The following is a 15,168-nucleotide window of genomic DNA, read 5'->3' as shown; positions in this document are numbered from 1 at the left end:
AGAGAGAGAGATGGGTAGGTTTAGTTGCAAAAAAAAAAACTTGCATCACAATAAGTGTATTGTGATTGTCAAAACATTTTAGTAACTAAACTGAATTTTGACAACATGTTACAATGTTTATATGGTACAATTTCTGGTAAGCTAAGTTTTTTTTTATTTTTTTTTTACAAATTTCTTAAAGAAATTTCACGATTTCAATTCAATTCTTGTGATTTGATTTAATGTTGACTCATTTGGATAAATATTAGGTACACAAGATAGGCGTTAATTTTTCTCAAGAAAAATAGGCTACACACAGACAGCCCTATCAGCTGGTAGTATTATTTAAGGTTAAAAATAACTCAAATTAAATATAATGTGTTTATTATTATAATAACAACTTTATTTAATGATATAAGTACAAATATAATAAATATGTAATATAGTACACATATTTAGCAAAATACTCTCTATAGCTTTTTTTCTAGCCAACTAACGTGCCTATATTATGGTCAATAAATGGCTTTCCTGAGAATGGATGTGTGGTGTGAGAGCGTGTGAAAAGTGTCAATTGCGTGAGTCTCACGGTGAATGCGTGAGAGTTGGGAGTTCTGTTATTATATTTTGGCTTAATTCTATTTGTTATTCAGATTTTACCTCAAATATTACCTTTGAATTGGAACAACATAATGAGAAGTAATTGGGATGTTAATGTTACAGTAGAAGTTTTCTTGATAATCTTATGTTTACTGTCCCTAGATAGCAACTTCAGGTATATCACACATTTCAAACTGTTTTAAAATTTCAAAATTTTATTTTGTACTTCAAGTGGTAATTCGGCATTTTTGGGTTTATATGATAACAGGTTTGAAAGTGCAAAATTCCCTATGTTTTCCCGTTTTTTCAAAATGGGCACCTTTAGCATAATTTTTCTCAAAAACTGCAAGATTGTGTGTGGAGAACTTTTTCCTAAGGAATCTCTATATATTTCTGATATTAAATATGTGGAACGAAACCTTATTTCTAGGCCTCTTTTAGGCTACTGACAGCAGCCCATCTCTCTCTCCTCACACACACTCACACACTAACCTGACCCCTAAACCTATCCATCTCTCTCTCTCTCTTTCTCTCTCTCTCACACACACACACACACACACACACACTAACCCGACCCCTAAACCTACCCATCTCTCTCTCTCTCTCTCTCACACACACACACACACACACACACACACACACACACACACACACCCACACACTAACCCAACCCCTTAACCTACCCATCACGCACATACACACAAGTCAAGCGTTTTTTTTGTCTAGCCTATAAAACGCCGATATCAGGCCGGGTGAAACCCGTAGTTGTTGGGACATCAGAGACCAGTTTGTCCAGGAGGGCAACATGTTTATTAGCAATAGCTAACGTTAGCTCCGTAGTGTCCGACGTTTTGAGCCATTCCTACGCACATTGCTTGATTTTTTCCCATCGGACTTCAGTAAAGGGCTGCGGACCTTTCCCACCATCTTTTCCGACATGAAGAATACACTTTACGGGTGTTAATCGAGCTTGATCGCCGCTATCAGATGAAGATGCGCTGCTTACGTCCTCCTCTGTTTACATGTGCGTAGTGATATTGGCTTGATTTCGGCTGTGACCTACTTACATTTTCGATGCTGATTGGTTGAAAATCGAGCTCAACCGTTTTATATGTCTCAATACGCAGTCAATATAGTGCGCCAATAAATTACAATTTCTCATTAACTGCAGGATAATGCGTGGAGAACTTTTTGCTTGGATACCTTTTATTAACGTTGAACATATTGAGCAAAAGAAAAATTAGTGCCCCACTTGGTGGAACGAAACTGAACGATACAGCTCACGTACAGCGGCCTAACAGTGTCAGCGTCTTTCTTTGGAAGCTAAGCTAGCAGGCTCTTGTTCTGTGGAGAAAGCTGAATAGTAGGAGAAAACTGAGTAAGTAGGGGTTATACCATCCTCCTTTTCCCGGACTTGTCCGGCGGGCGAGATCGTTCAAAATGTACGGGATTCAGCTTTTGCTTTCTGCGGTCGCCATTCATTGTTTACATGCACACCTTTTGTTTCAATCTAACTGAATTCATTCCGATTGGTGAATCTGAATGTAGTGTTTACATGAACGCTAAACAAGTGATCGGTTGATGTGCGTTTTACCATTGCTAAGAAAATTCCTGCTCCTCCGTGAGAGATGCGAGACCCGGCGCGTCTCAGTAATGACGCCACCGGCCTCGCGCCGTTCTCCCGCGGCCGTCAGCCTCGTCCTGCTCGCCACAGTAATCATGATGAATGAATGGCGACTGTAGAATGCAAAAGCCGAATCCCGGACATTTTGGGCGATCTGTAAATCCCTGGCAAACTCATCACGTAGGCTAGCCTTGTTGTTTTCAACTGCGCTCTCTTACAACTGTGGCCTCCTAAGGCAGCGAAGCAAGTGCATTCTGGGAGTTGTTGTCTTTCATCCACATAAGCCAACAATACATTTTCTGGCTTTTCTCAGTCTAGAAAGCTCCAAATTCAAAAATTTCTTCACATTTCTTTTACTTAAATGACCTATTTTAAATACACATTCATCTTCCTAGAGGTGAAGTATCCCTTTAATGGAGCAAACGTCAGCGCAGGTTTATTAGACTGCTGCCTCTTTAAGACCAAATGCAGATCTAATCATTATAACGCATCATATTTTCTCCCAACTATTAACGCCCATACTTCCTTTTGTATTTGTTTTTTCCCCAGTTGTAACCTGGTTTCATTGCTGTGATATCTGAGAGGAATTGGATTTAATAGGACTGCTTAGCTAATCAAATTATTGATCTCCTATGTGTGTTGTAACATAACGTAGGCTAAGTTACGTCGGCGTAACGGCGACCATCAGTAAACGTTATGGATACAAACAATATTTAATATTTTTATTAAGCTGTTCTTGTCTTTACTAAAATCAAAATTAGGCTAATCAAAGGGAAGAGTGCTCTTACAAATCACGAGGGAGCGATTTGACCGCTGATTTTGGCTAATAGACTCGCTGTTTTTGCTGATGCTGAATTGTTTTTAGCATACAATACATTCATTACAAATGTGACTTTAAGTTAAACGTGTATTTAAACTACACCTGGGGAAACTCACTTAACCTTCAGAGGCTCTGGGGCAGCTCAGTCTCTCCAGTCGGGTTGCAAGACACTGCGTACTGCAGACAGATGCACTGTGGAGCCTGCCCAGGCTGCTCTGCTGCCACTGGTGAAATTTCGCGGGGGTCGCTGCCGTGCTGGTGATGGGTCAAACCATTATGAGGGGGAGGGGATTCTAAATCGGCGATTTCTGTTTGCGAGGAGTTTGGTGCGGGTCTCCTTGGCCTTCAACGTATAGGCTATGAACATAAAATATACTTAAAAATATTATCGGATTTATAAATGGGGTGGCAACAGGGGTGGCAAGACTGTATCCCAGGGGTGGCAGCTGCCACCCTTTGCCACCCCGTAGATCCGCCACTGGTTCTGTGTTCACCTGCAGAACACCCAGTCTCAGGAGGTGTATGTAGCGTGAGTTCAGCAGGTGGATGAATGCATTCAGGTTTTATTGCATTCAGCATAGAATGTAAGCAAAGTTCATAGAGCCAATCTGGACCTTTGTGATTTGTTCAGTTGACGTGTCATTCCTTCATGGAGAAACTTCTGCTTCTGTGGCACCTTCTCCATGACGATTATCTGTCCCTTCTTGACCAATCCTGTCACCTAAAATGGTGCGGTTGTTTGGGCAGACTTCAATGGATGAAGGGGTTCTCCTTGGTTCCACACTGCTTTGTGCGAGACACCTGATTGTGTGACTGTATTTAGCTGTGTGGCTATGTGTTTGGTGACCATGCTCCAACCTAAGGTGACAAAAAATTGCTATTGACAATTGTGATGCAAATTTGGTCCTGTTGCTGCAAAAGGGAGTCCATGAACATCTCTGTTTAGTGAGACTTTTCACCTAGGTTTGATATTAGAGCATGGTAAAAGACAGAAGTGCATAGTCACTGAATCCTGTTTTGAGAAAAGCATTTACATGGTTAATGCAACTGTAAAACACATTGCAGCCGTGTGGAGTTTTTGTTGTGTATGGTTTAACTCCAGCTATAGCAGAAAATAGCAGAGTGTGCCACTTAGGAGAAGAACACATTCAACACATGAAACAGGCACTCTTTTTTTACTTTATTATCTTCATCTGTCTGAAAAGAAACGGGATTATTAGAGCAGGCTGCCTATTCTAAAAAATGCACATGCTTTTTAGTTCCATTGCTGTAAAGCAATTTGGGAGACTTAGACTTTTTAGCTTAGCCTTAAGATCTGCAATGGTGTCTTTGTGTTTTTTACACTTTTGAAGTCAGGGCTAACTGATCAGCTAGTAATTTATCTAGCTGTGTTTGAAGATCTTGAATCTTTGCCTCAGACTTTTGTGCATCTGCATTTTTAGATCACACTTCTTTCCATTTGAAGATTTACATGTTGTTAACTCACATAGCCGTGCACAACTTATGAAGTTTAAAGCCTCAATTATTTCACCATGTTTTGATTTCTTCTGCTTACTACCCACTGCTTTCCACCAAGTAAAAATTTAATTGTCAGTAGCGTCCATGTTAAGACCTTTTCTACTGAGTTTGTACAGTGTAGGCTCAACCTTTTCAGACCATAATGTAAACAGGACATGATCATTACACATGTTCCAATCTATATTTGGGGAAATTTACTTCGATTTCACAATAATGGGACTACTTATATTAGCAAATATGGGCAAACTCTTTACTGCCCTAGTACTTCAGAAATCCTTTTAAAGGTATACATGTGAATTAAACATGGCACAATGGCCTTCATCATCACAGTTTGCTAATGCCCAGGGAAGTGCAGAGAGTTCCTCAGGGGCAGGGGGCATATATATATATATATATATATGCTTTGCATCACAGAAATAAATTATATTTATAACATATTTATATATTTAAATATTTAGAGCATATTAAAATAGGAAACCTTATAAAAAATTGTATTTGTTTCTGTATTTTTGATCAAATAAATGCAGGTTTGATGAGCATTAGGGACTTCTTTAAAAAAAAAAGTAATCTGTGTGCAGATTTTTTACCAGTAGTACTGTACTATTATACTATTGCTGTATTTAAATGTATTTAACCCCCTGAGGTCGTTTTGTTCCTTATCAGTGCAAAAAAGAATCAAAATACTAATATTAATTTTTATCTTATATGCTTGTGTTATACATCAATCGATCTTGTTAAGTGTGTATTTTTTTGTGTATACTCATAATAAAAACAAAGTGTTGTGCTTTTCACCAAATAAAGAAAAATAAACATGATGCGAGTTCTGCCTCCTCTCTGTCAGTGAAGTCCATTCTGAAACGCGTCCGAAAATGAACCATAACTCAGCGAATACTCAGTCAAACAGGCATACAGACACACAGGCATGAAGCTTGAATTCTCTTCTTTTAAATGAAGTATGTTTTATAAAAAACAAATATTCTCAGTTTATGCAATATGTATGAAAAGAGAGAGATGTCAGTCGTTCTCATCTCAGCTCATTAAGTTTTAATGTGACCCCGCCCACGGAGAGCGCGCACTATTCAAACGCAAATAATCTGAGGTGATCCATGCAAACCTGTGAAAGCCGACGTCCACATCAGCTGGATAACACACACCGCGAGTTAACAGTCATGTACTTTACGACGTTGTAATACTATCTTAATAATAATCCTGGAAAAATTACCTCAGAAGTGCTGGAACTTTCATTTTGAGGAGCAACAGATCCGTCTGAGGAATAGGTCAGTTCTATTTGCTTGTCTGTACACGCAAAAATACTGTTTAAATATGAATCGCGTTTCTATGTATGAATAAATGAACGCACAGATGCGTGCTGTTGTGTAGCTACAGCTGGCAAAATACTGTTTAAAATGAATCACGTTTTTGTGTGTGAATGAATGAACAGCTTTTACCAAACTCTATTGCTATACTGAGATGAGTAAAAATCGACTACAAAAATGGGATAGATTATAAAGTTTTTACTGTAAAATACTTCCACATCAAATAAGCTTATAATGTTGCCAATTTCTGCTCATATATGTAGGCTATATTCAAACTAATGAATCCTTAACTTTTGAACTAAATATAATAAAATGTATACTTTAGTTTTTACAAAGAAAGATTACACTGGAAATATTGTTACAATTTTAATTGTTGTTGTAATTGTATAAACTTTTTAATAAAATAGCATATAATCTTAAAAGGTCAATATAAGCCTTCTCTTTAAATATTTTTTTTTTGACACATTTGGGTAGAGAATATATTTAAACTTTATAAAAATATATATAAAACATATACAAATATGTTTATATACAAATATATAAAATTTTCTGAAAATACAGTATGAGAACAATTAACTGCACAATTACTAGAAATGTTTACCTTGGATATTATACAATTTGCAAGCACAATTTGTGAAAAAAAAAACAACAACAACTGTGTTTCCAACTGTGAATATATATATATAGCTCTTGCATTCTTTCTTGTGGCTCAGTGACACACCTGAATGAATGGCTCATTAAGTATGCGGGCCCCATTGTCTCCTCAGGTGTGAATCACTAAATATGCATGATGGTGTTGGATCGTTGACGCCCACTGCTTATATTGCCTTTCCAAACAGAAAGTGTCTTGCAAAATTTAAATCAATGTATTGTTTTATGTGAATGATTAGGCAGGATGATTTTCAGATCATTTTGAAGAAAAAACTCTAGGCGACAACATCCATTAGTCAAAAGTCTTATTGACACATATTTAGTATGTGTTTTGTGGCCTTATTTCAGAAACTTACTTTTTAGTTTTTTCAATAACCATGCATAAACATTATTCTCTCAAAAATACAAACATGTACATCCATGTTGCTCACATATTATGGTAGCCCTGTTTGTGCTAAATAGAGTGTAATTATACCTTTGCCATTAATATGTTTATAAGCAATTGAAAAAAGCACACATGTCAGGGCATGTCAGAACATCTCAAGGACCCCAAAAACACCTTAGACCCCAGAGGGTTAAAAGTATTTAAAATGGGAAAGCATAATAAGAGAATAATTCAGTTCACTTTTTCACTGAGTTTATGATATTAAATCAGTAAAGGACCTGTTGCTCACCATGTTACAAGTTCGCTCGCTCTTCTCTCAGACACACTGCGCGGCAGCAGTGGGAAAACGTAGTGGGCATGGTCAACCTGTCACTTTGATCCCGGGTGACCAATAGAGAAGGGCCTTCCATTCTGGTTGGTAGAGACCGCCAACTGAGACACAACTTCATTCGCAAGCAAAACTTTTCAACTTTCAAGCAAAAGATTTAGACCCGCAAAAAAGATAGCAGAAAAGAGAGCAAAATTTGTGCATTTAAGGTGAAAAGTGTTTGAAATGGACAAAGAAAAATAAAGCTTTTCTAACATTTACATGCACTGCAAATCATTTTATCAACTTCTTCACTTTTGAGCCTTAAGAATACTTTTTTGCAATCTTTTATTTTAATTACAAAATAATTAGTTTCACTCTCAAACGCAGTATGTTTGATTGAATAAAAAAGACACAAAAGGAAAGTCCATACAAAATTATCAAAAATGTTAAAATAACAGTCACCATTTCGCGTGTTGTTGTCAGCCTACACTTCACATAATAGGCCTGTAGGCCTGGGCTTCATCAAATGGTAAACAGTGTATCAATATAGACTAAATACAAGTGACTTGAATACGTCTCGGTATGTAACCCTCGTTCCCTGAGTTCAGGGAACGGAGACGTGTGGCAGTCCCTGAGGTGGTCCCAATCCGAGGGAAGTGGGAGCGTACTCAACAGGGACGACAGAACAAGTCTGTCAAGGGGAAGACACGGCTGAACTGCAAGTGGCATCATGGGTCACCGTAGAGACCACTGGAAAAATCACCCAGTCTACTAGCAACTCCTACTAGAGGTAGCAGACCTGGCGCCGGGCGGTCCGCCATGCCTGGCACCGGAGGGGTGACGGAGGAACTCACGAGGCTCACCGACGTTGGGCGCCATACGGAGCAAAGGACGCACGTATCCGGCCGAGAGGCGGAGTGGCGTAGCAAGCCGACACAACCTATTCCCTTGCACCACTGGCCGTAGCGAGTACTCGGGAGGAAACAGGTTCCACACGTAGGCTATAGAATCTAGCGAACATGTTCGGTGTCGCCCAGCCCGCAGCTCTACAGATGTCTGTCAACGAGGCACCTTGAGCCAAAGCCCAGGAAGCGGCAACACCTCTAGTAGAGTGAGCGCGCAACCTGGGAGGACAAGGCTCACCCAGAGACTCATACGCTCGGGTGATAGCATCCACTAACCAGTGGGCTAACCTCTGCTTGGAGACAGCCTTCCCCTTCTGCTGGCCTCCGTAACAGACAAAGAGCTGATCTGAGGTCCTGAAGCTTTGCGTTCTGTCATTATAAACCCGCAGGGCGTGGACGGGACAGAGAAAGCTAGGGCTGGGTCTGCCTCCTCCTGGGGCAGCGCTTGCAGGTTCACTACCTGATCCGCGAAGGGAGTGGTAGGAACCTTGGGCACATATTCGAGCCGGGGTCTCGGCCCGGCCCGAACTCGTCGACCGAAAATGCCTGCAGATCCCCGACCCTCTTGAAAGAGGCCAATGCTAACAGGAGCGCTGTCTTAATGGACAGAATATTAAGCTCTACTGTCAACAAAGGCTCAAAGGGAGGACTTTGAAGAGCTCTAAGTACCAGAGCTAGGTCCCAAGAGGGTACAGAGTGCAAAACACGAGGTGGATTTAACCTCCTAGCACCATTAAGGAATCTGATGATCAGGTCGTGCTTCCCCAAAGACTTACCTTCTACTGCATCATGATGCGCGGCTATTGCAGCGACATACACTTTGAGGGTGGAGGGAGACAGCCTTCGCTCCAACCCATCTTGCAGGAAGGAAAGCACGACTCTGATCGGGCAAGTTCGGGGGTCCTCCTGACGGGAGGAACACCATTCGATGAACAGGTTCCACTTCAATGCATAGAGGCGCCTCGTAGAGGGGGCTCTAGCGGAAGTGATGGTGTCTACCACTGCCTGTGGTAGACCACCTAGAACCTCCGCGTCCCGTCCAGGGACCAGACATGGAGTTTCCAGAGGTCTGGACGCGGGTGCCATAGGAGTGCCCCATCTCTGAGAAAGAAGGTCCTTCCTCAGAGGATTCAGCCAAGGAGGGGCTGTCGCGAGGAGCATGAGTTCCGTGAACCAAGTCCTGGTGGGCCAATACGGCGCCACTAGCAGGACCTGCTCCTCGTCCTCCCTGACCTTGCACAGGGTCCCCGGGGCCAGCTGTGAGCCAGGGCGTCCGTGCCGGGGTCCCCTCGGTCAGGGAGTAAAACCACTGGCAATGGGTCATGTCTGGAGAGGCAAAAAGGTCTACCTGTGCGACTCCGAAGACACTCCAAATCAGCTGGACCTCCTGGGGATGGAGTCGCCATTCTCTTGGCAGGGGAGGCTGCCGTGAAAGCTCGTCTGCCACACGGTTGAGCGCCCTGCCTCATGTTCCAGATGAAAGGCACGAAGCGACCTCAGATGCTTCTGACTCCATAGGAGGAGGTGGGAGGCGAGTTGCGACATGCGATGGGAGCGCAGACCACCTTGATGGTTGATGTACGCAACAGTCGCAGTGCTGTCCGTATGGACCAGTACGTGCTTGTGTCTGAGAAACCCCTTGAGGCGACACAAGGCTAGGCGTACTGCTTGCAACTCTAGGCAGTTGATGTGCCAATGCAGCTGGGGCCCCATCCACAGACCGAAGACTGCATGCCCTTTGTACGTGGCCCCCCACCCCATGGCAGAGGCATCTGTGAAAACCACAGCATGCTTGGAAACCTGGACTAAGGGCACTCCGGCCCGAAGAAACGCAAGATCCGACCATGGGGAGAAGGTTTGGCGACAGTGCGGGGTCACTTTGTCCCGGAACGTGCCGCTCTGCCACTCCTACCTCGGAACTCGATCATGAAGCCAGCGCTGAAGCGGTCTCATTTGTAACAGGCTGAGCGGCGTTACTGCGGCTGCGGCTGCCATATGCCCCAGGAGCCTCTGAAATTGTTTCAGTGGAACCACTGTCCTGCCTCGAAAGGACCTGAGGCAGGTGAGCACTGACTGGACGCGTTCCTCCGAGAGGCGCGCAGGGCGACCGAGTCCAGTTCCATACCGAGATAAGAGATCATCAGCACTGGGCAGAGTTTGCTCTTGTCCCAGTTGACCTGAAGCCCCAACCGGCTGAGGTGCCGAAGCACCATGTCCCTGTGATCGCACAACACATCTCGCGAGTGAGCTAGAATGAGCCAGTCATAGAGATAGTTGAGGATGCGAACACCTTGTTCTCTCATATGAACAATGGCCACCTCCACGACTTTTGTGAAGACGCGGGGCAACAGGGCCAGCCCGAAGGGAAGGACTTTGTGCTGATACGCTCGACCCTCGAACGCAAACCTTAGAAACGGTCTGTGTCAAGGAAGAATTGAGACGTGAAAGTACGCGTCCTTCAGGTCGATTGCTGCAAACCAATCCTGGGGACGGATGCATTCGAAAATGCGCTTCTGCATGAGCATTTTGAACGGGAGTTTGTGCAGGGCCAGATTCAAAACTCGCAGGACCAGGATTGGCCGTAACCCACCGCCTTTCTTGGGTACAATGAAGTAGGGGCTGTAGTCAAGTCAAGTCAAGTCAAGTCACCTTTATTTATATAGCACTTTTTACAATACAGATTGTATCAAAGCAGCTTCACATTGATAACATGAAAATAATACAACAAAGTTTGTTTCTAGAAGAAAATTGCATCATCGTCCACCCATAATAAGGCAGATCAATAATATTGTTGAATATTAAATGTCCCCAACTAAGCAAGCCAAAAGCCAAGGCAACAGTGGCAAGGAAATAAAGCTAGCGCAAGTTCTGCCAGGGAGACTCAATCATTTACGTCACTAATTGCCTTTTCAACTACCCTATCATTTCCTTGCTGTAGTATAAAAGGGCAGCACTTACTCATATCTGAGTCCGCAGATGCTGTTGCTCCAGCCACCACCTTCCTCCCCACCACCACTAAGACGGATCTTCTCCTCCATCCCCCCCATCACGACCACCCAGGTGTCCACCTCCACCATCCCTAACATCACTAGATGGGCTCTTCTCTCCAACCTGAAGTCTTCAAGACGCCCTCCCTTCCATCCACCCCACCACCACCAGAGGGCCCCCTTCATCGCCTCGGGGGGTGAGCGGCGCCCCTGCCTTCATCTTCAGTCAGCAGTCGCTGATTCAATACCCCTGGAATTCGAGTCATGAACGGGGCCTCCGCCAAAGAATTTGATTGCTTGCTGAGCTTATTAATAAATGTCTATGCTACAGCATTAATTCTCCCGAGTCTTTCTGGCAGAACCAAAACTCCATCAGGTGACAGAATGGAGAAAAAAACCTTGGGAGAACCCAGGCTCAGTCGGGGGCCAGTTCTCCTCTGGCCAACGAGCAAACAGTGTATGATTATGATCCAGGCAGCGTTACAGGTCAGAAGTCAGATTGGTCGTGTCAATGAGGCCTTCACAGGCCTGATGAGGCTGGCACTTCAGGATACGTCATGGTGAGGTCCAGGTGCAGATACACCATCTGATCTGGATACGGCCGAGGTCCACCTCACTTCAGGAAAAAGAGAGTCTTGTTGACACTTCAGGACTGCGTTGTCATCGCGTCCAGGCACTGGTCCCTCATCAGATCTGGATACTGCCTGGATCCGACGGACTGCGGTAAACCTCGGTATAAACAAACCCTGTAAAACCCGGACTTCATCTCGGCAGGAGGGACCGGCTCGATCGCGTCCTTCGCCAGCAGGACATCGATCTCTTTCCGCAAGACCAGGGCATCCACTGACCGCACATGGGTGAAGTGGATGCCTCTGAACTTGGGAGGCCGGCATGCAAACTGAATTGCATAGCCGAACCAGATGGTGCGGATGAGCCATCGGGACGGACTCGGAAGCGCTAGCCAGGCTTCTAGAGACCGTCCCAACGAGCCTACCCGAACCACCGGCGTACCCGCGGAGGGGCAGCGAGGTGGAAGACAGGGACCCGGCTGTGGTGGCGTTGTAGCGAGAGCGGGGTCTGGGCGTTTTAACTTGACACCAACCTGCTTCCACCAGGGGGCAGACGGCAGAGAAGGCCCGTGAGCATTCTGCTGCGGGCTGCCCGGTGGCGAGGGGAGGGGGAGAGACGAGGAACGAGGCCCTGACTCCTCGTGTCCTGGTCTCTGCACCTCCGGGCCTCACAGAGGGGAGCGGGAGTGGCGTGGCCTGCCCGGTGGCGAGGGGAGGGGGAGAGACGAGGAACGAGGCCCTGACTCCACGTGTCCTGGTCTCTGCACCTCCGGGCCTCACAGAGGGGAGCGGGAGTGGCGCCGTTCGGGGGCGGTGCGCACTGCCATTCTGACCCTCTCGAACAGAGGAGACTGGTCTTATTTTACTGCCAGTCTCGACCGTGAGGGGAAACGAGGAGCGAGGCCCGGGGGCATCGAGTCCTGGTTTCCGCCTCCTCGCCCAGCGAGAGACGAGAGTGACAAGGTCGTAGCCCTCACTGTCATCTGAGCGCTGGGGCCCGTGAGTGACTCAGAGGAAGTGGACTGCTCAAACTTTGGGTACCGCTGACTGGATGACCAGAGGCGGAACAGAAACGAAATTCTCCACCCGGCCCTCCCCCGGGGGAAGGAGTGGTGATGACACGCACTCCCGAAGAGCAGACGTCACATACTCTGGGTCTCTCCTCTCAGGGTCGTTTCCCTTCCTTTTGCTGGGGGGAAACGAACTCCAAGCGGGCTGGTTTTGAGGCGCTTCTGGACCACCAGTGTGGACATCGTCTGACCGAGGGCCAGCGCTGTGACTAATCACGGTCAGTCACTAAGCGCAGCTCCACCCCGAGTCAGAACTACCCACGTGCACTGAATGTGCAGGGGTAGTGAGAGAGGAAAAACTTCTGCAGATTTAGGCATGTTTGGCTTGCCATAATGGCACCAAAATGCTTCCATACTGCCAAAATTTTTCACACCCATCCAGGCACTTTAGAATAGCCCAGGAAAGTGTGGCTGTCAAGTCTGAATCTTCAGCATGAGAACACACCATTATAGTAGGAACTCAGCATCATTTTCAGAGTATAACAGCCATCTCTCCGATGTAGCGATCGACATCTGTCCTCCCCTGGAGCCCCGAATGAAATGCTTGTTCCCTAATGAGAAGGACCAGAATCCCATCCGAAAGCTCAAGCCTTTACGAAAAAGGGGAGACGAACAACGTGCCGACATGGTCATGCACTCATGAGAGAACATGAACCACCCACGAACGCAGTCTCAACACACTGATTAGACATGTGAAACAGTGATCGTGGCCATCAACCAGGCATGCAAGACAGTGAACGTGGCCATCGCAAGCCATTAGGCAAGGCGAACAACGTGCCGACGTGGTCATGCTCTCATAAGAAAGCATAAACCACCAACGAACACAGTCTCAGCATGTTTGCGATGCGCTAGAGGAGTGGGAAGCTCGTGAGGGTCTTTCACCTGGCGAGACGTTCTGCACTGTAACCCCCAGATCACCAAATGCTCATTAGCCAAAGTAGTCCACCCCTTTTTAGAAAAGGAACTAGATTGGGGAATAAGCAAAGGGACTCAACCTCGTAGAGGTACACGAGTCTCGACCGCGCATCTAGAGCGCCGAATGACGTGCGCTGGGTTGCCGTGACAACCCGCGCTGTCAACCGGCGCTCGACGGCACACGGCACGCTGAGCGGCTCAAGCCTTTAAAAAGGGGAGACGAACAACGTGCCGACGTGGTCATGCACTCCTGAGAGAACATGAACCACCCACGAACGTAGTCTCACACACTGATTAGGCATTAGAAACAATGAACGTGGCCGTCAATGAGGACAGGAAACGATCGCATCCAGAAACACACGAGTGAAACGTCATCCTGAAAAGGACGCGATCTTCACTCGTGTTGCTCTTTCAGGAAGAATGTACTCTCTCCATTGTGCTGAAGCACACAGGGACCCAACGCAACAACACAGCGGGGAAACTGCAAGCCCGCTGTGCGCACTCAACCGCTTACCAGCTGTGAAAACAGCTTTTGAATTAACAGAATGTAGACCCAGCCGGCAGACTGAAACGCCGGCAGGCTGAAACGCCGTCTCACCAACACAGAGAGATCCCCTCCCGCAACAGCAGACTCGTAGAGCGTAAGATAGATACAATCTTAAAGCTCATTCACTCAGAAAGGACACAACCGGTCGGCTCCGAAGCTAAAAGCACTATGCATGCGTTGCTTCCGCCTTTTTATACCCGCGCTGGTAGGTGGACTGCGGAATGCAAATCCTGCATGCCAATTTTCATTGGCTCGTTTTAATTCACTCGTAGGCAATTGGTCTCTCTAGCGTAATCCCAATTCGTCAGGGAACTCCCCGACGACACGTCGGAGTTCCCAGGACGAAAGGGAACTATACTTACCATTAATGCTACTTTTGGTGCTGGTTTTGTGCAGTGCTTTGTAGTCAATTAACATCCATTAGTTCAACGACGCAGATTCAGATCGCTTCATAAATGTAAATTCGTCTGTTACCGCTGCACTTCACATTGTCCAATGAAATTTTACCTTGTTATGCCTGATGACGATTGGTCGGTGTATTATACATGACAAACAGGCTTCAATTAATTATTTAATATTTTAAAACATGTGATATGTGGATTTTTAATTGAATCGACACACAACCTTTTATTATTGAAAAAAAAGTTTAAAAATTGTTTGGTTTATTTTTTTCCTGCCGTCAAGCCATATACTCACTAGAAGAACCATATTTGGCTCGAGAGAATCGGTTCCTGAGCAGACTGTGGGATACTTACGTTTACACTAGTGCATTATCATTTTAAAATGCATAACTTTTGCTACGGTTATGCCTAGTTGCCGTCCACACACTACTCCAGAGTTTTAGACCCTCGAAAACAGGCGGAGACTGACCCCGTCAGTCAAGACTGAAGCAAGACACACGCAACTCGTTAAAAATAAACGTGAATTTAAGCAACTTTAGTTTTGTACACATTGTCATGTTAATTATAATCAAAT

General features: G+C 45.3%; 2 protein-coding genes across 2 annotated transcripts in view; one reads left to right on the top strand and one right to left on the bottom strand.

Annotated features, from left to right (window-relative positions):
• Positions 1 to 9,574, bottom strand: part of LOC307169611 (mast cell protease 2-like) — a gene marked incomplete at its 5' end in the record, with an annotated part of 34,980 nt that extends 25,406 nt beyond the window's left edge. Inside the window, one exon of the mRNA XM_079890341.1 lies at positions 9,454 to 9,574. Within this exon, the coding sequence (XP_079746467.1) occupies positions 9,454 to 9,574 (121 nt within the window). The remainder of the gene's footprint in view (positions 1 to 9,453) is intronic.
• Positions 1 to 15,168, top strand: part of LOC307169609 (granzyme G-like) — a gene marked incomplete at its 3' end in the record, with an annotated part of 198,644 nt that overhangs the window by 82,339 nt on the left and 101,137 nt on the right. The window lies entirely within an intron of this gene.

This window comes from Squalius cephalus, assembly GCF_949319135.1.
Source record: "Squalius cephalus genome assembly, chromosome: 13".
Taxonomy (NCBI): domain Eukaryota; kingdom Metazoa; phylum Chordata; class Actinopteri; order Cypriniformes; family Leuciscidae; genus Squalius; species Squalius cephalus.
Note: the sequence above shows the minus strand (reverse complement) of the source record. Positions and strands in the feature narration are given on the sequence as shown.